A 24495-nucleotide genomic window follows, 5' to 3' on the forward strand; every position below is an offset into this window, starting at 1 on the left:
GGGGATCAGTGAAATGCATGGAGATTTATTGACAATTGTTAGCTATGATAACTGCATGGAGCCCCACGTTCCAAGGCCACTTGCCAGTAAATGCTGGTTGCAGGAAAAACAACAGCATGAAAGGGTTATAACCCTCACATCCTTCTTTTGGGCTTCCCAGCGGCATCAGGTTTGCCACTTTGAGAAAGAGGATGCTGGGCTAGATATAGCCCCTTAGTCTGATCTAGCAGGGTACCTCAGATGTTCTTAAAATCATTTTGTTCTCTGTTTCGTCCAAGAGCACAAACCAACCAGTGTAGTTGGTTGGCTGGATGGCTGTTTGCAGATACGTTGTATGGCAAAGACACAGATGCCTCCCAAGACAATTACTGCGTTATACTTCAGAAGCAGTTTAACACAGGAGTTACAGCATATCTTTGTAGCAGTACAACCGCAGATCTTTCTGCTATGGAATAACTTTTTGTTAGGTTCTTTATTGGGAATATTAAATGATACAAATAAATAGACCAAGTCTTCTCATGCCATTGGAATATCACAAAAATAGCATAATGAATTTGCAGTAATATCTACAACATATGGTGCATTACTGGAGGTTAGTGTGTAAGTTATTGGTTTGTGAATTGGTTTAAACAAAAACAAAGGGGAAACAGGATAGAACAGAATAAATAGGCAGATCTTTCTGAAGGAAGGCCTGGGTCAGGGTTGGACAGCTTTGTTCAACACTGGAAACCACATCTGAAAAAAATGTTACAGTAATGTATCTGTCGGTACCAGCATGAGTGCTAGAAAATTTTCTTTCTTAGAAAAGTAAAATGCAGACTTCTCAGTATTGTAACAAAACCCTGTGATCAGGAGCAACAACAGCCACTCCTGACATGCACTGTGGACTTCTAAACTGATGGCATTTAACTGATTGGCTCTTGATGAAGTGTCAAGGGGAGTGTCCCTCTGTGAGCATCTCATATGATGTCTTCATCTTGGACTAAGATATAATCTGGGCCAGGAAAAATAAATAAGCAGCCAACTACAGGCAAAATTGTTGTGAGAATCTGCTGAGGGTGGGTTCCTCAGTCACAAGCAGGTTGAGATGTTGGGGTAGCACCTCTTCAGAGGAGGCAAGAGGGGGAAAGAGGATATCCTAGAACAAGTCTCTGGAAGCTCTGGAGCTGGTAGACTCTCATACCATTTGCATTTTTCCTCTGCCACTTCTTCTGCAAACTGTGTCAGCATTAGAAACAAAGCATGTTTTATCCCTCCCCACCACCCCATCTTGTCTTAACTGTTTATTAAGATTTACATGAACAAAACAGAAATGGAACATGAGTCAGTTGCAGGGCTGCATGATTTAATTAATTCCACAATCACATCTCACCAGCAATTGCTTTTTTGGCACAGAACTCAACATCTTAAGAACATGAGCTTTCTTTCTATCACTAATTGCAGTGTGTGGGGGATTTTTGTCAGTATCATCACTAGGGTGGGACAAACATCCTTCACATGCTGCTGTCCCAACTTAAGTTTCTAGTCTTCATGGCTTATTTGTGGGAAACATCTGGTCAAATTTCAAAAGCCAGGAGTGGGAAGGACTGGGCCAGATTTCCAGTACTCAGGGAGATGGAGAGAATGCAGTGTGCACAAAAAGCAAATGCATGCAGATTTGTATATTCTGATTCAGCTTTACCTGTAGCAGTATTTGAGTTATTTTGGATGCAGAGTTCTGAAAGGGAGGAATGCAGAGTATGCAAAATTTTGTTTCTCTCTCATAGCCTGCTTCACTGGACTTGCTTAATTTCCATTCACTGAATGCAATTCTTAGTGGCATCACTTTCTCAATAACACTTCTGGGTGGGTATAACTGGTTCAATTTGGGAGGGGATGTGTATGGCTTGTTTTTGTCCCACTTTTAAGCCCATTTTGCATTTTGAGATGAATACTGACTCGTATGGGTACCAATATGTGACAGCAATTGAATAAGAACTTAACTGACAAGAGCAAAATATGGGCAAATTGATTGTGTTATGTCAGATAAGACAGGAGTGGGGAACTTTTGGTCCTCCAGATGTTGCCAAACTACAACTCCCATCAGTGCTAGCAAGTGTGACCAGGGATGAGAGCTGTAGTTCAGAAACAACTGGAGGACCAAAAGTCCCCCACTCCTGCCTGAGATAAGGGCGTGTCCAGATGAACTGTTTATTGCAGGTTTATCCTGATTTGCTAGTACTAAGCTTACAAGGAGGTTTGGATATATCTGATCTTCACTGAACATTCATTCTGATTTCTTTGCGGGGAGTTATATGAAAATAAACATTCATCCTGATTTGCTTGTGAAGCATTTACACATCATCCTGTTAATCATTCTTTCATCTCACACTTTTCAGTGTATTTTCAAGTCATCTTCTGAACAGCAAAAAGGCAGTTTGCGCTAGGGCAACAGAACACTACAATCGCTTTCAATTGCACAAACCTAAATTTCCAGCTATGCACAAAATACTGACAGCCTGGATGTACCTCAAGGAAGCTGAGTTAGAGAGTGGCTTCTGAGAAGTACATTTTCTCAAGCCATTCTGAATCCCCCTTCTGAGTTTGGAGAAGGCTATTTGAAAGAGGCTGTAGACACATGCTTTTCAAGCAGAAGATCCCAGGTGCCTTCCTTGACATTGCAAATGAAAAGCGTCAAATGGCACAGTGGAGCTGAGTATATGGGGCAGAGGGGGCTTCAGCCCCCTCAATATTTGGGGGCATGGCACTCATCCCCAGTATCTAGTTCGTATGGTGCATTTTAATTGGTCATATATTCCTGCCACCATCTCTGAATGCTTACTGTCCCTCTCCACACCTAGCAAAGTATTGCCACCTAGTGAGCTGGAAATCACACAACAAAGGGTAAAACCACGCATGACACTAAGTCATGTGTAGTTTTTCTCTTTACTTTTTTAAAAATAAAATAAAATAAGGTACAACCAGGGAGGCTGTAATCTGCAACATGAGACCTGGGCACAGGATGGGGCTGCTTAACCCTTTCCCTTACATCAGGCTTCTGACTAAAATTGCTTTCCCATCCCTCTTAGCTTCCTTACATCAGGCTTCTGTCTAAAATTGCTTTCCCATCCCTCTTAGCTTCCTCAACAGGTGAAAATGTATGCCACCTTGGCAGGAAGTCTTCAGTCCTTTTTTTCGGCATTGCTAAGGCCTTATTTCTAACTCAAGGTTGGGCGCAGGGCCTGCAGGTCTGCATTTTTTCCTTGCCTCTGTGCTATAATTTTACCTATGCCATTTCTTCATTGTATACCAGCAGGGTCTAGATGAAGCATTTAACAGCAAAGACACAAATGAGAGCTTCTCATCCCATTGGAGTTGTACCTGTCCACAAAGGTGCACACTTTGGCCTGGTTTCAGACTTGAGTTTGACTTTTATGGTGTCTCAAAACTTCCAGTTTGCACCTCCTGCTAGAGACCAGGTGTGCAATTGCCATGACCCTAACTTGCTTTCTATTTCCCGCTCTCTTCTATTTTCTTCCTTACTTACTGGGGCTCAGACTCAAGAGGGGCTGGAAATCCACAGCCTCTCTTAGGTGTGCAGCCCTTTTCTGGTTGAGCCGTGAGATGGCAAGTGCCTTCCCATGTGTCAAGTTGCCGACACCTGACTCGAGAGGTGCTCTCTACATAACACAAGATAGACAGTGATGACGAAAATCAAGACTTACGTTTGACAGTGCTACGAGATTCCTGGAACCCAGCTGGCTCCGAACCCCAGCCCAAGGATTCACATTCACGCTCTGCCCCTTGCCCATGCCTGGCACCTGTGCCTGCACCTCCTCTTCCCTTCTCTGCCAGCCAGCACATCTTCCACAGCCCCACACTGCGCTTTCGCCCATCCTCCAAGGTCTGATACACCCAGTTGGGGGTAAAGGCAGCGGCGTTGTTGAGAATAAGTGAGACCAGTGCTACCAACACAGCTGTGGCTACCAGCTTCTGGACAGTCATATCTGACTGTCATCAACCGCTGGCAGCCTCTCTTTGTAGAAGATCCAAGAGTCCCGATCAGCTGCAGTACATTTAATTGGGGCTGCAGATGGGAGGCAGGCGCAGGATGAAGTTATGAATGGCTAGAGAACATCACCATTCATTCTCAAAGTCAGCTCCTGGGGGGGTTCTGATTGCACAAAGAGCAACTAGGCAGAGAGGGGCAATCCATATAACGAGCAGAAGCGAGGCTTCCAGAGTTCTGTCTTCCCAAGCGGTGCCTTATCCACCTTCCTGCACTTTGAGCAGAGCCAAGCTGGTGAAGAGCTGAAAGATGAGGTGCATTCTTTCTGGAACCAACTTGCGAAATGTTGATGTAGGAAGTGCTGCGTTCTTGGACAGTCGAGGCTAAAATGCCTGCAAACGGTGCCGGGTGCCTCAACCTTCTGGAACACAGCTGTGAGAGGAGACTAAGATCTGCATAGGAGTTAGGCAGCAAGAGCTCTTAAATCGTTTCACAGCTGCCCCAAACTCAGAGCATCCCACAGACGCAGTAGAAATTCATTCTTAACACCAAGAGAAATTCTGAGGAAAAATTCAACACTTATTCCCCGAGGAGCCCTGGAAAGCTGGTGTATTCCAAGGAAATCTGTTCTGCTGCCCCTGTTCTTCTGCGAATGTCAGGGCTGTGTGAGGTAGAAGCAGGATAGCAGAACCTCTGCTGCAAGGAAGTTTTTTCCTCCTATCTCTCAATGGAGAGGAAATGGTTGTTTTTGTGGCTGTTTTTGGTGAGCCTCAGGGCGTAGCCGGCTGCAACAAACAGAGCCACTGCCACAGCAGTCAGATGTGAACAGGATGTGTTTCCTGAAAGGAAAAAGACTAAGGGAGACTTCTAAAGTTCCAATTTCTCTCTCTCTCCCCTGCCCTCCCCCCATAAGCCTCCCCCCTCATTCCAGTATTCTCCTCCCTCTCTCTTCCTTTGCTTCCCAGAAAAATGTAACCAGTTCAGTGATATTGTGTTAGTAGGATTAGTTTTACAGGTCCTTTTCTGTGCCAGATTCAGCTGTTGGGGCTTGAGCCAATTATGAAACCCGACTGGGAAAATCAAGGCTTTTCAGGGACTAGAGTTATCTGGGCCTCTTCCCAAGCAAAATTAAAAATCAAACTCTCAGATCCTGGCAATGAAAGCAAGAAGTTTGGAGATTTTTTTTATTTTTTAAATTGCTTACTGACAGGAAAAATAACCAAAAGTATGTGAGGGGAAATTGTCACTTGGGAGTTTCTCTTGCTGTATCTGTCTTCCAAAGACAAATTTAGCATCGCATCATGCTGATGTGCACTTTATGAGAGTAATTCCATTTGCAGGACAAAAATTGGTCATGTTGATGAGTGCTAAGGAAGTCAAGCAACTCTTTCTCCAGTGTGTGTGTGCGCGCGTGCGTGTGTGTGTGTGTGTGTTACTACAGCTCTTGTCTTTATTTGCAAAAGCTAATTTTACTTTAAAATATGCCTTTCACATAAAAAATTGAAAACAGCTAATGACCTGAAAGTATTCAATCAAAATAAATCTATAGTAAAAAGGAGTAAAATGCTTGTAAAAACAGACAGCAGATGTGAAAAGAACAAAAGCAGAAATGTATATGAATAATATCAAACAGTGGCAGAAGTATCCAGTAAAAAACACACACCTGGCAATTGGAGCAATAAATAAATAAAGGTGCAACTTGTGCTCCTCATTCATATCATATCTCTATACACAGTTCCTAATATAGTGGTAACACTAAATCAGTGGTGCACAATCTGTTGCCCTCCAGATACTGCTGGACTCCAACTCCCTTCGTCCCCAGCCAGCATAGCTTAATGTTTAGAGATGATGGCATTCATCAGTCTCAAGAGACAATGGAGTACATTTACAGGGGTGAAATCAAAATGCTGCCTTAGCAGCACCGAAGTGACCTTCTTGGAGTGCAAGCCTAGGCAGTGTGTATGGAGGTCCCAGGCTGCCCATACAACAATACCCACTTCTTGGCATCTCTCACGTGGTCCAGAGGAAAGTATAGCAATGCATTTGACACCAGCTGGGCTGCAGGAGTTGACGGAAGGATGTGTACAAGGCACCATCCAACTGCCTTAGGGACTCAACTCTGGATTTATGTAGGGTTTACTCCTTAGCCTTCTCTTCTCCTGAAGATATCCCTCAAGGCAGCGGACGTTTAGAATCAAAGTGTTTCTTCCAGATGGGCGACCTTCCCAGTTGATAAGCCCCATCTGCCCCTAACTTTCCTCTATAGCACATGCAGTAATCACCTTCTTTACCATTGGGCACAATGTTGGTCTTGTCTGCTCAATTTACCAGAGCCTGTTTTCACATGCAGGGCAAGTTCTTAATTTACCGAGGGTTTGAGATCCATGGGAGATCTGAAGCAATATCTGGAGGGTCACAGACCTGCCTCCCCCACCCCCCACCGAACTACAAGAATGTTAAAATAAGAATAGCAGGTAACTGTAGCTTGAAATCAGTATGTTTTGCTTTTTTAAGTTTTTGAATATTCAAGGTTGTAGCTATCTCAGTTATGCTCAGAGTAGGCCTACTGAAATTAATCAAACTAAGTTAGGTATTTCCATTAATTTCAATAGTAGGGCTAGCATTGGCTACACCCCTCTGTGTCTTTCTTCCTTTTTTGCATAATTTTTGTGTTAGTTGTATCCTTCACTAAATCCAAACATGTGTGATGATTACATCTTTTTAAGCCCAAGTTGCAGATGTTCTTGGCTTTCTTTGGGAAACAACACATGCTTATATCCATCTTTTTCTTTTATAAAAAATAATCATACATATGTAGATGGTAGAATGGACTGGGAAAGGGGTGATGTCTGCACAACAGAACTGAATTGGTTTTACTGTCATTTGTTTCATCAGCAAATTCTGCCTCGTTTGGGATCTCTAACAGAGATCTGCACCCACATCAAACTACAGCTATGAGGATTCTCTGCAGGATGTCATGATAGCTAAAACCAATATAACTTGGTATCTGCTTTGCTTTTGCTCCTGCAATGCTAAAATACATGGGTGAACAGCAAATAAACCAATTATAAAACCTGGCTTTTTCCAAATGCACAACCTAAGGGAATTATTACCTGTTATTATAGGTATCGTGCAGAAACTTCACCCTGTTAACTTGACTGAAGCCAGTGTATGGCAGGAGCTTGGTGACATGCGCCAGAAATGGAAGTAAGCTGTACAGTGGCCCTTCCATATAATTTCCAGCTGTCATTTGTGTGCTTGAAGCAAACCGTAGAGGAACCCAGAGCGGAAGGTGTTTCTGGATCTTGGGCATCCTTCTGTTTCTACTTCTGAAAGTGGAAGCGGGAGGGAGAAGTATGAGCCAGCTGGGAATAGTGCTTTGCCCTCTTCCTGGCCCCGGTCTAGGGTGTGTTTTTTTAACTCAGGAAATCTTGAGGTCCATTTCAGCTATATAGTTCTTCAATATGGCTCCCATCCTGATGGGGACCTGACAGGATGATACTTTTCCTTCTCTAGTTCCTGTCTCCTCCTGGGGAGGGAAGCAGGTGGGGCTGGGTAGAGGGGACAAAGTTGTTTGTACTGTTCCACATTCGGGTTCTTCACATTTAGTGTTGTGTTGCTGCTTTTTTCCAATGAGAACGCTGAAATTAGTCATCAGGCATTTACGTATACTGTGGTTTTCCTGGGGTTTGTGGAGTTGTTTGCAGCTGTCACCCAGACAAAGCCAGCCCATCACATGCTCCTATTACATGGAGAATCAGTATTTTATTACCATTCAAGTCACTAACCCAGCTTGCTGGTAAATGGCAGTCCTTGGCTTCCTACTTCTATCAGTGTGGCTGAGTGGTAGCTCAGTTACATCACTGTCAGGCATGTCACACACACACCCCTTTACCCCTATCATTTTTTAATCCCCCACCAGTTGACAGTTGTCTCTCCCCCCCCCCCACTTTAATATTACGTTCCTCTGTGCCATTGAAGGCTGTGCACTAATCTGTTGGAGCATATTTGTCCTGCAAAAGATAAACTCTCTCCTTCCCCCACCCGCAGCAAAGCTATCCCCATTTATTTTAATTCAATGGGAAGTGACTTTCGCAGTGTAAACATGGCATTGCTGCCTTCTGTTGAGTAGGTGTCGTTCTCCTGCAAGGTCCATAACAAGAAGGGCTGTAGCTCAGTGGTATATCTGGGTGGACCAATGGCCTGACTTGGCATAAGACAACTGCATACGTTCCGTTGGACAGTTGAAGATTTATTGAGCTGAAGAAAGGATGCTCAAGCATAGCCCTTGCAAAATTAGGTCATATTCTTTAGTTCCCACATCTAGTGGTGAAGTTGATTGTCCATTTTTACACACTTCGTTTTTGTGACTTGTATATGTCACTAAGGTACTGCAATGTTCTCAGTTTTAGATAACTTTTAAGCCTTATGAGAGTTGCTGTTCTGCAAGGTAATTCAGGATGCCCCTTTTTCAGTCTTTAGTCCACTTGCCATTCTGAAAAGCATCTCAAGCACATCAGTGAGAGATTTTGTGAACAAGGTGCAATATATCCTATACTTCTAGGTAGGAATGTAAGAAGGCATTATTTTCCATTCCACCCTTTGTTTTTTACATGCAGCACTGTTTCCATTCCACTGCAGTTCATTTTCCTCCAAAATCCATATTATTTGTCATGTTGTTTGCTATGGCAAAACTTCTGTAATTTAGTTAATTAATGACATAGATTATGTTGCCATTATGTTATTCCACCCCATCCATTTCAATGCAAAGGAAACACAGTTTAAATAGGAGAAAACATCAATTATGTATCATTTGTGGGCTAAAAGCAGCAACTGTAGCAATACTGGCTCCTTTTGCTGGTTTAATTTTATTCTGGACATGGGACAAATAATCAAGCATCATCAATTTTCACTCCATTTTCTGTTTTCAGCAGAATTCTCCCACATCCCTTCTTCTAGTTGATGCTCTGTCCTTTTGATTTGAATGAATGAAATGGAAATAAATGGAGAGGGGGAGGCAAATGACAAGAAAACATCCAAGTCTGGAATTGTTATAATTAAACGTATAATTTCATAACACTTTTAAAATGTATGTTTTGCTTTCATCCTCACAACTCTATGAAACGGGCAGCTTGCATTCCCATTTTACAGGTGGAAAACTGAGGATGTGCTCCTTTAAATGAGGGGAGAAATATTGTAATCCATCACTTCTCCCCTTGCTGCATCTGGTCTTTGTTAGGACCTCTTGCTCCAGCTGATGAAGTGCAGATGTGAGGTAGCATTCCAAAGATAAACTCAGGAAATTCTCAGAGTCTGCTGTGGGGGGCTGAGTTGGTTGTTATTTGACTTTTGCTCTGTTTTGTTTGGGGTGCTGAGCTTAATATTCAGCAGGGAAAGAAGCGGCCTTTGATAGACTGCACTGACAAAAACAGCAGCCTTCAAGAGGGAGATTCCATGAGACATTTTTAAAGATAATAGGTCTGTGCCTTCTGTCCATTAACATTCCTTCTAATTCCTTTAGGTTGCCATCTTAATTGCATTTTCTGAAGAGCAGAGATGCTTCAGGATCAGTCTGCATTTTTAGTGAACCAACTTGATTTACACTTCCCTGGATGAATGCAGAGACTGCAATTCAATTATCCTTTGAATTTTGCAATACACGTTTTGATTCAAAATGGTGTCTGGCACCCAAACATCAAAGATGACCCTCGCCCCAACTTTGGGAACCCTCATGCCTAGTTTGGCAATGATATCTCGAGTGGCGGTCAAAGCAATGTCAAAAAACAGGCAAAGTCATGCAAAGTGATGTTTTGGTCTGCCAACTTGATTCAAAATTCCATCTGGTGTCAGGGATGGCAGGGCTCTGAGGTGTGTGTGGCAGAGGCAGGGGGCTCTGAGACTGATCCAGGAGAAGGGGTCAACAATTTATGGAGTTTTGTGCCTCCCATGAGGCAGGAGCCATGGCTGAAGGAAGGGGAAGAGGCCAAGCAGTTGGAGACAGGGGAGGAGGTGCAGGACATGCCAGGAGCAGACTGTTCCTGAGAGGACTGGGCCAGTAGAATCCCCTCCATCCTCTCTGCCACTGTCTCCAAGGACCAGGAGGGGCTTGAAGAGGCAGACACAGCAACAACTTCCGTATAGGAGAAGTTGCAGGTTGCTTGCATGCACTCCGTCAGGCAAGGGTACTTAACTTTAGGTGGAGGCGTGGTCACACTGTTGCTGCAACAGTCCAGCTTGAAGCCAGGGGCACCAACTTGCCCCCCACATTGAGGGGGCGCTGGCATGTGATGCGCCCCAGCATGCACCATGCAGAGGCAGGACGCGCGAAGGGCTCTGTGCTTCCACAGCCTAGCCACAGCCAGGGAGCTGAGCTGCGGCTGGGATGAGCAAGCATGGCGATCGCCCTCCACGCTTGTCCAAGCCGCCTCCTGGCTTCTGGGCTGCCGAGCAGAGGCTGGGGCTGGGACATGTCGAGGGTCCCCGCCAGCAGCAGGGGGTGGTGCTGCTGCACCCTGCGGAAAAAACTGGGGGGAGCTGAAGCACCCTGTGTCACCACTGTTCGGAGCACAAGCCTGGGAAGGGGATGCTGTAAGGAGGTGTGTGTTAATCTGAATTTATGATATGGATTATCTCTGTAGATCACTGCATAGGATTGACATAACTTTCATATAACATGAGACCCTCCATGATTAGCTTCGGTGACTTTGGAAAAAGACTGATCCCAGCCCCCTGCTGAAAGGCATTTGGGCATATTCTGAGTTCACCCACATCTGACTTAAAAGATATAACACACGCAAATTTAGTTGCTAAGTACAGAATACTCAGCTCCTCAGAATGATCCATCTACACAATGCTAAGGTGATGTAAAGGCAGAGGTGCCTTGGTTCAGATAATTGCTTGCTATCAAAGTCTTTCACACACTTGTTAAGCAAATAGGATGGCCAGCTTTAGCCATTTTTCACTAAGATGGGCAAGGTGAGAATTAAGCAGGAAATTCCAGAAATAAGTATAGAAATTGTAGGAATCACTCATTTCACAGCCCACCCCCCTTACTGGTATGCCTTGGCAAAAATGTATTTTAAAAACCTAAATTCAAAGGTTAGGTAGCTCTCACATTTCCAACAGGACAGCACTTAACCCAGCGCTCCCTCCCCTAAGACTCAACATACTCTGCCTTGCTTTAAGGACAGCCATACTTTCCTTCCCCACCTCCCTCTTTCTAGTGTGGGTTTATGGCAAGATTCTCATGCCATGCTTCCGTAGGCCTTTACAATATTTTGGGAATCTTCTACTGTTTAATCCAAGTGTGTATGTATTGTAATTGTATTGTATGAGGGCATGTTCAGCTGCCACGGTGTCTTCCCAAGATTGGTTCCTCCTTTGCAAAATGCAACTCTCAGCACCTCACCCCTTCTTGTTTCCTGCAGTGAATCCGTCTGGGAGAACATGGCCCGCATGTGTGTGAAGACACAAAGGCTGGATGTTGCCAGAGTTTGCCTGGGGAATATGGGCCATGCTAGAGGAGCCAAGGCACTGCGGGAGGCTGAGCAAGAGCCAGAGCTGGAAGCCAGGGTAGCCATGTTAGCAATTCAGCTGGGTATGCTGGTAGGTCAGGGGTCTTTTTTCAAAGCAAGCCTCTTTCATTTCATATTAAGCTATTTGGAGAGCATGAACGGTTCCCAAAACAGGCACTTTGAAAAGATGACTAAAGACACTTCCAGACTGCCGCTATTTTGGGGCAGGATTCTGTGTCATTCTGGGAAACTCAGGCTGCGCAGTTAAAGCAGATTGGGACCTCTTGCACCCGCTTTGCTTTCCCCAGACCTTCCGCTGGCATGCAGCCCTCGGATAATTGGTCAACAGCAAATGTGACCGTCCAGCTTAAAATCCATTAGCCACCCCTTGTTTAATACCAAAAGTAAACTTTAAACTTGCCTTTGGAAGAGAAGCTCTATTTGACAGCGGAGAGCAAATGCTGCCCACTCTCTTCCTCCACATTTGCTATGTCCTGTCTATATTGCTTTGATCTTTGTCTGATAACTTCACCCACACCCACCCAAATTCATGAGCCAACATCTAAGGCTGGGTAGGTTTCACACTTTGCTAAAAGTCCAAGGTCTGCTCTAGAGTGGCAGCATTTCCCAAGCCTCCATTTATTTCTACTGGGGCATTGCTTCAGAGATTGCCAAGACTTTTTCAGCCTGTTAGACTGGAGCATGCGGAGGCCACCTCCCTCACCTAGTGACCTAGAGGTCGGATTGCTTAGCGTTTTCCTTATTTTTATTTAAACATCCTGTCTCAGTCATAATGCTTCTATTCTGGGCTTTGTGGGCTCAAATAGTTCTTCAAATTCCTCTTTTAATTAACCCTTGCTACTACTCAATATTGGAAGTGCGTTGTTGCCTGTCTCAAAGTTGCACATTATTGCTCTTATTTTTTTATGTATACATTTAGTCCAATCTTCTTAGGGCAGCATTGCAAAATTCTCTCATTATTTCTAGCTTTAACACAATTTGAAAAAATAGGTCATTTCCATTACCCTCCAACTGAATCACAAGGAATACGTTTGTTGTACACCAGAGAGCAATCTGAAGCATGACAAACTCCTTTCCTCTGCCTGGGCCTGGACAGTCCAATTGGAAAATAAAAATGGCAAAAATGTGATCAGTATTTTTGCTCTCTCAACATGCCCGCAGTTCATGAGAAACACAATATAAAAATTATTAGTAATTTACAAGTGGCATCTCACTTGTTCAGCTGCATTATAGATTTTTTTGGGGGGTTGGAGTTGGCTAGTTGAGTACTTTTCATCACTTATGGTGTGGGTACCATATCATATTTATTTATTTGAAACTTTACTTCCTTTCATTCTTCTAAATATCAGGGGAGTTCACAATGCTCAGAATTGCAACATTGTCATTCCCATTTTTAAACTTAGAAATTCAAAAAAGACACATAACTAAATGTATTATTTTATACTAAACACTTTGGATAATGATTAGTGGACTTATTGTTCCTTATCACTTACATTTTTATTGGCCAAATACTCCTTTTCTTTTTTTATCACCCACATTAGTTTGCTTTTCATCAGATAATTATTATATTGTTTGCGCAATGCACTTTTTGCATTTGTCGTTCTGCATCATTCACCTCTCACGTATCCAGATTTTAATTGATTTCTCATTGTTGCATTTTTGTCTTTCGTATTCCCGTTTTCTTTTTTGTACAAAGCATATGCGCATGCATATAAAAATTGCATAATTTCCAAAGCACTCTTCATTCTTTAGCTGTCTGATCTCCATTCCAGGAAGATGCTGAGCAACTGTATAAGCAATGCAAGCGCTATGACCTTTTGAACAAGTTCTACCAGGCCTCAGATCAGTGGGACAAAGCCATAGAAGTAGCCGAGGTTCACGACCGCGTCCACCTGCGCACCACCTACTACAGTTATGCAAAGCACCTGGAAGCCATAGCCGAGCGCAATCTTGCCCTGACCTAGTAAGTCTTAATTTGAGTCCCAACCCAAAGTTGTATCCAACTCTGTGCACAGAGGGCTCAGCTCACACAACAGGACTTCCCATTCTTCTCTTCTCCTTGCACCCCCCCATAAAAACCCCCTGCTCTGGAGGATACCTCAAATCCTTTTAAGACAATTTTGAGGATGCACGATGGTGCTCCAGGGAAGAGGAATGGAGGGGGAAATGACTCTGTTGGATGCAACCTCCAGTCCTATGGGTGTCTGCAAAGGATTGGCGTTAGGGCAGTCCGAGCTACATCAGCATCCTATTCCTAGTCGTGATACGGTTTTGTTGGCATATGAACACCTAGCAGCCAACTTTTTCAGTTAATACACCTGTTTCATGTTCTTGCCATCGACCCAGTGTTGATATGTTAATATAAGTAGGACAGTGCATAGCAGTGCCACTTTCCCAGTCCTGTGCCCCTGTCTAGGCCCTGAAAACCTAATGAAAACATGCTGTTTTCCTGCACAGCTATGAGAAGTCAGAGACACACAAGTTTGAGGTCCCTCGAATGCTTTCAGAAGATCTACAGGCCTTGGAGTCTTACGTCAACAAGATGAAAGATAAGTGAGTGTTTGTGTGATCCCTCCATGCCAGACTGAACTCTGCTCCAGCTGCCAGTTGCCCTGTGACTGCAGTAGAGAGGGCAAGATCATTCTGGTCTTATTTGCTGGCCAGACAAAGATCTTCTGGTAGTTCTGCCATCTCGTTCCCGGCCTGCTGTCAAGTGAATATAAATCAGAATTGTAGAGATGGAAGAAAACTCGGGGGTCATTTAGTCCAACCCCATGTAATGCAGGAATCTCAGCTAAAGCATCCATGACAGATGGCCATCCAGCCTCTGCTTAAAAACCTCCAATGATTTCTCATGCCACCTGAGATGCCAGTAGCTTCTGTTTCAGAGGCTGTGATCATAAGTCACTTGTACTTGGTCAGCCTTATTGCATTGGTGTTCTAGAGTGGCTATATCTTGGGTGAAGCATCCTTGGGGCTCATTTTCAGATTCTGACATCTCCGCCCCGTCTTGTCCCTCACATCTAGATTGCGCACCCTCTGTGCAGAAGCCATAGCACTTGTTTGGTTGCAAAGCTAGTGCTCTAGCTCTGTTGTGTTCTACATCTAGTAGGGCACACTGTTTAATCAATTAATTGAGTCATCCTTTCTCCGTTTTCCAGAGGCTTGTGGAAGTGGTGGGCCCAGTATCTGGAAGGTCAGGCAGACATGGATGCGGCTTTAAAATACTACGAACTGGCTCAGGATTATTTTTCCATGGTCCGTATTCACTGTTTCCTGGGTAACACCCAGAAGGTAAGCTTGAACCACTTCACTATTGCATCTAGAAAGGAAAGGCAGTATATACGTTCTTTCAGTGCTATTAAGCTTCCTTTCTGTGAGTTCTCCAGCACTGGCAGCCATTTGATGCTTTACCCTGGGCAGTAAGTATAATGGTTTTTCTTCTCCCTCCTTTCATTTCAGGCAGCAGAAATAGCAAATGCAACAGGGAACTGGGCAGCTTCATATCACGTCGCCCGTCATTATGAGAGCAATGATGACATCAGCCAGGCTGTGCACTTCTACACCAGAGCACAAGCATTTAACAACGCTATTCGGTTGTGCAAGGTACATGCAGCATTCACACACCATCACAAGAGTTTCCAAATGAAACCGTAGAGAGCCCTTTGACTCACAGCTGTGGCGATAATAGGAAAAGCCAGCCACAAGGGCAAAAAACGCATACAGATTCTCAGGTACAAATCCCTGCTAGTTGTTATTGTCCCTGTGTCGTGGATGCTATTCAGCACATTCAACCTGAGGATTCTAGAGAGAAGTCATGGAAATGTGATGTCATCAACATTCTTCCATACTTTTTTGATTAAAGTTATCAGTAGTGCCAGCAGGCCAGAGAATCGCCTTTTTCCAAGTTTGAGGTTTGTGTAGTGAACAAAGGCAATTTTCCGGCAGTGGAGGTACAACCTGGAAGGAAGATGTATGTGTCCTTTACACCAAAAGGGTTACAAGGGTGCTTTGTCTCCTTGCGAACGAATTCCATCTGCATGAGCTAAAACTGATAGAGCTGCTGCTATTATTTCCTGGGTCTGGTCTGAAGGCACTTGCTTGAAGCTAAACAGTCCTGGGGCAAGTCAGTGCCTAGAAAGGAGACCACCCGGGAACCTCTGTGGGTTCCTTTCACAGAATAAAGCTAGCAATGGAATGAATAAATATTATTTAAAATTTCTTAACTGCCTGGCCCCTTAGAACTCTGAATACATGGAAATTAAGATAGTAAACAAGCAATTTAATTGTTCAGTTCAAAGGAATTGCATTACATTGGGAATTGTGAGATGCTTTGGTTTCTGGTTTTTATATTGTATTCTCAGTTTTATCTGTGGACATTAGCAATGGAACCCAGAGAAGGGAGGTTCTAGAGAAGAGTCATAACCGGCTGCCTGAGGTGAAGGGCAAGATGGCACCTCCCCACAGTTACATTGCCAGAAGCCAGCTGGCATAGCAGTTGAATCTTACTTCAGCACTGGTGATAGGATAGCATCCTTCATCATGCCAGAGATTATAAAGTCAGATTAAGGGACCCAGGAGAGGCCAAGTGGCAACGTTTGGCAATGGCTGGAAACTCTGGGCACTGTTGCTGCTGCCATCCCTCAGCATCAGCTGCCTAAGGCGGTTGCCTCAGTGTGCCTCGTGGGAGGTCCAGCCATAACTAATACAGTAAATATTTTTGGAGTAGGAGAACAATCTGGACGACCAGCTGATGAACCTGGCTCTCCTCAGCTCACCAGAAGACATGATAGAAGCAGCCCGCTATTACGAAGGGAAGGGGGAGCAAATGGACAGGGCAGTGATGCTGTATCACAAGGTAAGCCTTCTGTCTCTGTGGGAAGTCCCTTTCTCAAATCAAATGAATACTACTGTGGGAGGCATAATTCTTTCCTGGTGGCTGATCGGCAGGCTTCTGTACTGCAGTGGCCATGTGGACTTGCTCATTTTTAAGTGTGCCTTGAAAACATGTGTTTTCATATATATGTGTGTGTGGCTTTGTGGTGCTGTTTTTATTCCAGTTATATGCTGTTTTCATAGTCACACTGTGTGATGATGGCTGTTTTAAAACTGTGTGGTGTTGTTGTTCATTAAATTTGTGTATTGCACTTCAAGATCATAGGGCAGTTCACATCATAAAAATACAAAATGAGAACACAAAGTAAGTAATAAAGCAAAAACAAACCAATAATTTCCGTCCCACAAACTTGTTTAAAAGGTTGAGGACAGTTAACAAAGACACATTTTCCTTGTGCCTCTCCCAACAGAGGACATCATACCAAAGCAGTTTTATGTGTCAAAACTGGGCCTGAACCCTGATTGCAATGGATCTAGACAATCAATTTCCTGCAAGAGCACCTGGCTCTGGTCTGCAACCATCCACTCAAGAACCTTGCTGAAGGAGGGGAGATTAGCAACTGGCTGGTAGTTACTTAGATTTTCCAAATCCAGGGATGTATTGTTGAAGAGTGGGTTTACCACTGCTTCCTTCAAGCAGACAGGCACCACCCCATCTCACAGGGAGGCAATAATAGAGGCATACCTAGCAGTTGCCATGACCAGTCCAAGCACCTTGTCTTTATATTGTTGTATGCTCGGTATGCATATACTTGTGTTTACCACGCTGTGAAGAAATCTTTCTGAAAAGTGGATTATAAAGAATAACAAAAATCTGGAAGCTAAAACTTCATGTCTCCTTTGACAGGCAGGACACTTATCCAAGGCTCTGGAGCTAGCCTTTGCCACAGAGCAGTTTGGAGCCCTGCAGCTCATTGCTGACGATTTGGATGAGAAGTCGGACCCAGCCCTGCTGGCTCGTTGCTCTGACTTCTTCATTGAACATGCCCAGTATGAGAAGGCAGTTGAACTCTTGCTAGCTGCCAAAAAGGTAACCTGTATATATGACATTTCATTCAGCAAATGACAACCTTGTCCTCTATGCCCTCAGTTCTCGACCTTGCAATCCGTAAACCACCATTTTTAGGAAACATTCTCAAAATCTCCTCTGAACTAAAGCTTTGCATGGTCTTTGGACAAAACTTTATTTGGCAAGCAGAATGGTTCAAGTATAATAGGATTTGGGATTAGAAATTTCTTGGGATCATAAATTGATAGCTACCCTTTTAAGCCTTGAATCCTATCACAATAACACAGAACAGAATCAATTTGAATGCCTTGTGTAGCTGGGCAGAGGAAATAATTTGTCTTCCACTTTCTTAGGGAAGAGATTGAGGACCCAAAAGGTGTCCAAAAAGTGCCAGGTGAAAACTCATAATTGTTGAGTAAACCTCTGAACACCCCTTGAGATTGCAAGTTGCCTAGAACAGTGCTATTCAACTTTGGTTCCCCAGATATTGCTGGACTGCAGCTCCCATCATCCCTGACTGGCTGGGAGAATCCAACAATGTCAGAGGACCCAAAGTTGATGACCTTTGACCTTTGATATCATGATATAGGATAGTCTACAGCAGTGTTTCCCAACCTTGGGCCTCCAGCTGTTTTTAAACTACAATTCCCATCATCCCTGACCACTGGTCTTGCTAGCTAGGGATGATGGGAGTTGTAGGCCAAAAACATCTGGAGGCCCAAGGTTGGGAAACACTGGTCTACAGTGCCCATTTTGTGGCTAAAACAGTTTATCTGACTCCCATCTCCCTCCCTCCCTCTCTCCACTCCCCCCCCCCGGCATTGAGCCTTGGTGCATTCCTAGCATGTTTCTTTTTGGCCCTAACACCCTGAAGCTTGTAATGGCTTGGCTTGAGCCCTTTGGTTACTCTTTCAGTGATGTCTTATTTTCCATTGTGTTGCTAGGAATCACCTTTGAAGCACTGCACATTCCAAAAAAAAAGAGCTCAGCCTCAGAGTTAGAAAGTGCTCTTCAAAAGATGCTCTCATCCTAGGGCTTGGGCTTGGCAAGTTGTATTGTCCTCCTTCCCTCCCTCTCCACCTCCCCTCACCTTGCAAGATCTTACTCTGTTTGTTCTCTCTTGCAGTACCACGATGCTCTCCAGCTTTGTCTGACACAGAATCTGACCATCACCGAGGAGATGGCTGAGAAGATGACCATTTCAAAGGACTCCAAAGAGGTCCCAGAGGACTTGCGACGGGAACTTCTGGAGCAAATTGCCGATTGCTGCATGCGGCAGGGCAATTACCACATGGCCACTAAGAAGTACACACAGTCAGGGAACAAGCTGAAGGCAAGTTGTGCTGCACTGCTGTGGCTGCTGTAAAAGGTTCCTGGAAGTCTGAGCACTGGTGGCCAAGGGCACCTTTTATTAACTTTGGCTGGTAAAGTTACCAAAGAAGGACCTAGGAAGATGCCTTTTGGAAGCCCACAAACTGGACAAGAAGGAGAGAGAGGCCTGTTCTCCAGCAAATGTTACCACCTCTGAACCTGGAGCTTGGACAACCTCTCCTCCCGTCGCCCAAGCTTTTTTGTTTTCTGTAATGTACAGTATTATGCAGAATGTTGCAGTCTGTCACCTTAGGAATGAGGTGGCAGGAACATACTACTCCCAGTCCTTGATCTTCTGCACTTGCTTTCTGTTAGCTTATCTTGATTTATGGTGCTAGTTATCACTGATAAAAACCCTGTGTACTGATTGTCTTCAGCCTAAGAGTATGGGGATGGGAATTTTTTGTGGGGTCCTAAACTTTGGACTGAAACATGCAATTCTGCAGGTCTTTCTTTCCTAGCTCTGCCTGGTTTGCTGCTGCTTTTTGCCACAGACAAATGCAAGCCTCACCAACTCTGCCCCTTCATTTGCAGGCAATGAGAGCCCTGCTCAAATCGGGAGACACAGAGAAGATTGTGTTCTTTGCTGGAGTCTCCAGACAGAGAGAGATTTACATCATGGCTGCCAACTATCTCCAGTCCCTGGACTGGCGCAAGGACCCGGAGATTATGAAGAACATCATCAGCTTTTACACCAAAGGGAGGGCTCTTGACCTCTTAGCTGGTTTCTACGATGCTTGTGCTCAGGTGCGTAGGTGTTCCTCAGATACAGAGCTTGGGTTGCGCAAGAGAAAGTGAAGTTCATCCCATTTACTTTCTCTGCAGGTGGAGGTGGATGAGTACCAGAACTATGAGAAGGCACTGGGAGCCTTAACCGAGGCATACAAATGCTTGTCAAAGGCGAAGACACGCAGCCCCGTTGAGCAGGAGAGCAAACTTGCACTCCTCCACAGCAAGATGGCCCTGGTGAAGAGATTCATTCAGGCCCGGAGGTGAGAGGAAACAGCGAAGACTTCTGTGCATTGGGGATGCTGCACACTCTTTGTCAAAAGCATCCTGAACTTCTGCAGTTCAGGGGGCTCAATAGAAAAGAGGTGGTGAATGATAAGCTGGACACTCACTAGACTCTTGGGATGGGTCCCCCTCCCACTATGTCTGCTTCAGGGTGGCTTTGCGATTGACGCAGCAGCCAGCCAATCGGAACTGTACACAACCCTTCTCTTATTCCTGGTGAAGAACAGAAGGGTGGGGGCAGAGTCTTGGCAGTGTATGATGAAAACTCTGGTGTCTGTGAGTGGGGATGGAAACTTGTGTGCTTCTTGGCTCTTCAACTTGCCTGCAATCTATGTTTTCTGCTCCTTCCTTAGTCCCTTCTAAAATATTCCAGGAGAAAGGAAATACTACTGCTTGGAGCATGCATGTATTTAGATTTCTATACCTGATAGGCATCAAACAGTTTTTCCACTAAGAGGCAAATGATGTAACAAAAGCTTTTCTCCCATAGCGCTTAGTGTCTGATGTTCCCCCTTCCTAGGCTTTATTCAGAGGATCCCAAGGAGGCAGTAAGGCAGTGTGAGCTACTCCTGGGTGAGCCAGACATTGACAGTGCCATCCGCCTGGGAGATGTTCTCGGCTTCCTGGTAGAACACCACCTACAGATCCAAGAATTCCAGATGGTGAGTGGTCTAGGCTCTTTCAAGGGTCTTCCAAAAGGACAAGCCTCCTTGATAAGAAATGGGCAGACCCATTCAAAATGTTCAGCACCACACATAATGTTGTTCTCGTGAGATTGTATCACCACAGATAATATGTGGTGATACAATTTTGCATAGAAAAGAAGGACAGAAGCATAATTGAATTCTTTCTTGCATCTATTTTTAGAATTCCCTACACACAGAGAGCTAGAATGCCGGGGAGCAGCCCTTCCCTGAAGTATTAGTTTTATACCTGTGAGAATGGGGAATATTCAGGCATGCAGATCTTCCACTTACTCCAGTGATTCTTTTAGGAATGTGTAGGTCAGCTCTCAGAAGCACAAATGAAAAATAACTCACTAGAAGTGTAATGTCTAAGCCAGTCCTGAATAAGATTATTATATAGTTGGATGGCAGGAGGTGGCAGTTCCAAATATAATTTATAAACATTATCATCAGGGGATCTTTCTTTGCTCTTACCAACACCTGGTGTGCAGGGAGGAAGGGGGGAGCCACAGACAAGCAGAGGAAACAATTGTGTTGAACCATCTGGAGATGCAATGAGTGCATTAAGTGCACTCGTAGCTGCGGGAAAGGATTTATCCTGCGCTGAGAAAATCGAACATTCGAGCCCTACAGCTTTGGAGCTCAGATATTCTCGTATCAGATGGACAGATGAACTGCATAAGGAAATTTCAAGTAGGCTATGCTCAAAGGAATTCCTCACTAAGAGAGAAAACCTTATAACTTCCTCAAGCCACGAATTAAAGATAAATTTATTTCAGGAGTTAATTTCACTCCTTCAAGATTCCCTGAAGGAAAAAAGGAACAGGTCAAGTAGGCAATCCTCAGTATATAAAAACTCCAAACCCTGGTTTGATCAAGAATGTCAGGACATGAAGCTAAACTTACTGAAAAAATACAAGAATTATAGATCTGCCAATTTACCCCAACTCCCCACGGTCTGGTTTGAAGATAAACGAAATTATAAAATCTTGATCAAAAACAAAAAACTCCTGGCACAGAAAAGAGAATGGAAATGCCTAATAGATGCATCCAGAGAGAGAGATTCGGCCACCTTCTGGAGACTGGTAGCAAATGGAGTGCGATCTACCTCCTCAGAAGTGGAGTATACTATACCTGCAGGGACTTGGGAGGCATTTTTCCAATCTTCATATTCAGCTCTGCCTTTGACACAGCCACTAATACAGTGTGCGGCAGGTGATGAGTGGCCTCCGGTGTCGGTTGCGGAGATCAGGAGGCTTATTCAGGCACTCAAACACAGAAAAGCCCCGGGAGCAGATAATATCTCTCCTGAGCTTCTCAAAGCCAATATTGACTGGTGGGCCCCAGTCCTTGCCACCCTATTCACCAGCATAGATCAAACAGCAATAATACCAGAGGACTGGGGATTGGCAATCATCGTCCCCATATTCAAGAAAGGCTGTAAACTTGATCCAGCCAATTACAGACCAATCAGTCTCTTAAGCATCATTAGCAAACTTTATGCAACTCACTTACGTGAAAAGTTTGCGGACTGGCTGGAACAGGAGCACATCCTAAAGGAAGCCCAGGCTGGTTTCAGGGCACATAGATCAACTCTAGACCAAGGACTGGTATTGCAACATCTAGTGGAGAAATACACCTCAAAGAAAGGAGGCTCCCTCTATGTAGCCTTTATAGATTTCAAATCAGCTTTCGATTTGATACCCCGGCACAGACTTTGGGAAAAATTAAATGCCACAAACATCGATAGACGTCTTTTGCTTCTTATCCGTAGACTACATGAAAATACTCGGATCCGTGTTAGATGCGACCGTTATGGGAACTTATCAAAGGAAATCCAAAGTTTCCATGGTGTCAAGCAAGGCTGTGTTCTTGCCCCTATTCTATTTAACTTCTATATAAACTCCTTAGTCGGAAAGATGGAGGAAGCAAGCACTCATCCCCCAAACCTAAATAATATACCAATCCCAGTCCTTTTGTACGCAGATGATGCGGCACTTATTTCCTTCTCTTGTGTGGGTCTAAGAAAACTTTTACGAGCTCTTACAGAGTATTGCGAAGCTGAACACCTAATAATAAATTACACTAAATCAAAAATTATGGTGTTCTCCAAGAGAAAACTCCGACATAAATGGAAAATTAATAACCAACCTATTGAGCAAGTAACATCTTTTAGATATCTTGGAATAATTTTTGATGAGAAGGGATCTTGGTGCCATCAGATTAAGAATTCCATTGTAAATGCGCAAAGATCTTCCAGAGCTATCATAAGATTCTTTTACAGAAAAGGAGGTCAATATGTTCCTGCTGCCTCCCAGGTCTTTGTTGCAAAAATACTTCCACAATTGATGTATGGCACCCAGATATTTAATTGTCAAAAACTCAAGTCCCTGGAATCTGTACAAACTAAATTTTACCGCTCCCTACTAGGGTTACCTACCTGTGTCTCCAACACAGCCATCAGGCTGGAGGTAGGTCAACTCCCTATTAATGCCAGGATATGGATCCTGAAGATTCACTTCTGGCTAAAACTCATATTTTTCCCAGTGGGAGTGGCTCCATTGACTCTACTAGACCCGTTCCAGTCTAAATGGAGATTGTCGCTTTATGAAAAATTGAAGGGCCTGGGGCTTTCCCCACAAGAACTTATAGCCTCAGGTTTTGAAAAGGCTAAAAGGATGGTGAGCCAGCGAATAGGAGATGTAGAGCTTCAGGACCATATGAGCAAGATAGATAAATATCCAGCTATCCAAGATTATGGAAAAGGGTTTAATCTAACACCATATTTGCTGGATCTACAAATCGCAAAATACAGGCGGGCGTTTACCCTTACCAGATTTGATGTACTGCCATCTGCCTTACTAAAGGGCAGATACGAGGGCACACCCTATGCTGAACGAGTTTGCCCATGTGGTCTGAAAGAGGTGGAAACGGCTTCACATGTGTTGTTACACTGCGACCTTTACGGGGATATTAGGTCACTGTTTATCTCCCCTATCGTTCAGAAATTTCCAGGTCGATCTGAATCTCAGCGGCTGAAAATCCTACTAGGAGATAAAAACCCAGAAGTAACACTGAAAGTGGCCAAATTTTCTGCGGCTGCGATCAAGCGGAGGGCATTAGCTGTAAAAAAGTAAAAGACTTGACCCCTGGACAAGCCCCCCCATTTTTTAAGTCTATACATATACTGTAGTGCATATATGTGTATATATGTGTGTGTGTGTGGGTGTGTGTGCATATGTGTATTGCTTTTATGTATAATTTTACAATTTTTAATTGACACCATTATTCCCTTTGTAAACTATTGTTGTTTTTTATGTTTTTTCTGGTCTATGACCGTAATAAATTTATTCATTCATTCAATTTATAAACATTATCATCAGGGGATCTTTCTTTGCTCTTACCAACACCTGGTGTGCAGGGAGGAAGGGGGGAGCCACAGACAAGCAGAGGAAACAATTGTGTTGAACCATCTGGAGATGCAATGATTCATTTGCTAAGAGCAGGAAGTGTCAACATGACCTAGTGTAAAATAGGGAAGGCAGAATTACTGGCTGTGGGCAAAAGGAACTGCTGCTCTGGAACAGCCAGGTGCTCTCTAGTCACATGGAATTCAAGCAAAAAAAAGACACTGCCTGGCAGCAAATCTGTTCTGCAGGCAGATCCCACCAACTATTAGCCGACTAATGCCAGGTTTCCCAACTAGTATTGCTGACAGTTCTGTAACATCTACCTATACACTGTAACATCTTTAAAAAGTCTGTCTCTTGGCTTCCAGCCCTTTAAAGCAGGTTCTAGCTATATGAACATGAATACAATTTCTAGATATTATGGAGGCTTGGGAATCACTCATACAGCTAATGAAAACCAGCATCTCACAACCCTTCTGCTGTTGGTTATAGCTATTAGAAAACTCCTTAGTCAAATGCTGAAAACCTGTGGATATGGTTTCCCAAAGACAACTCAGATCTGTGGTTATGATTGCACTGTTCCAGT

General features: G+C 44.0%; 2 protein-coding genes across 4 annotated transcripts in view; one reads left to right on the forward strand and one right to left on the reverse strand.

Moving 5' to 3' along the window:
* Positions 1-4854, reverse strand: part of TMEM204 (transmembrane protein 204) — a 32783-nt gene extending 27929 nt beyond the window's left edge. The window contains exon 1 of the mRNA XM_081888095.1: positions 3705-4854. Within this exon, the coding sequence (XP_081744221.1) occupies positions 3705-3984 (280 nt within the window). The 5' untranslated portion in view covers positions 3985-4854. The remainder of the gene's footprint in view (positions 1-3704) is intronic.
* The window catches only part of IFT140 (intraflagellar transport 140), a 281216-nt gene that overhangs the window by 57872 nt on the left and 198849 nt on the right, over positions 1-24495 (forward strand). For 2 of the 3 annotated variants that reach the window (XM_081887921.1, XM_081887922.1), the window contains exons 19-29: positions 11416-11593; positions 13296-13486; positions 13981-14076; positions 14685-14817; positions 14986-15129; positions 16253-16381; positions 17267-17449; positions 18555-18761; positions 19334-19546; positions 19625-19791; positions 20334-20475. In XM_081887921.1, coding sequence (XP_081744047.1) covers positions 11416-11593; positions 13296-13486; positions 13981-14076; positions 14685-14817; positions 14986-15129; positions 16253-16381; positions 17267-17449; positions 18555-18761; positions 19334-19546; positions 19625-19791; positions 20334-20475 — 1783 coding nt within the window. Of the gene's footprint in view, positions 1-11415; positions 11594-13295; positions 13487-13980; positions 14077-14684; positions 14818-14985; positions 15130-16252; positions 16382-17266; positions 17450-18554; positions 18820-19333; positions 19547-19624; positions 19792-20333; positions 20476-24495 lie in introns of all 3 variants that reach the window. The other variant, XM_081887923.1, reaches the window with a different exon arrangement.

The sequence above is a fragment of the Podarcis melisellensis genome (genome assembly GCF_964234715.1).
Source record: "Podarcis melisellensis genome assembly, chromosome: 14".
Lineage (NCBI taxonomy): Eukaryota > Metazoa > Chordata > Lepidosauria > Squamata > Lacertidae > Podarcis > Podarcis melisellensis.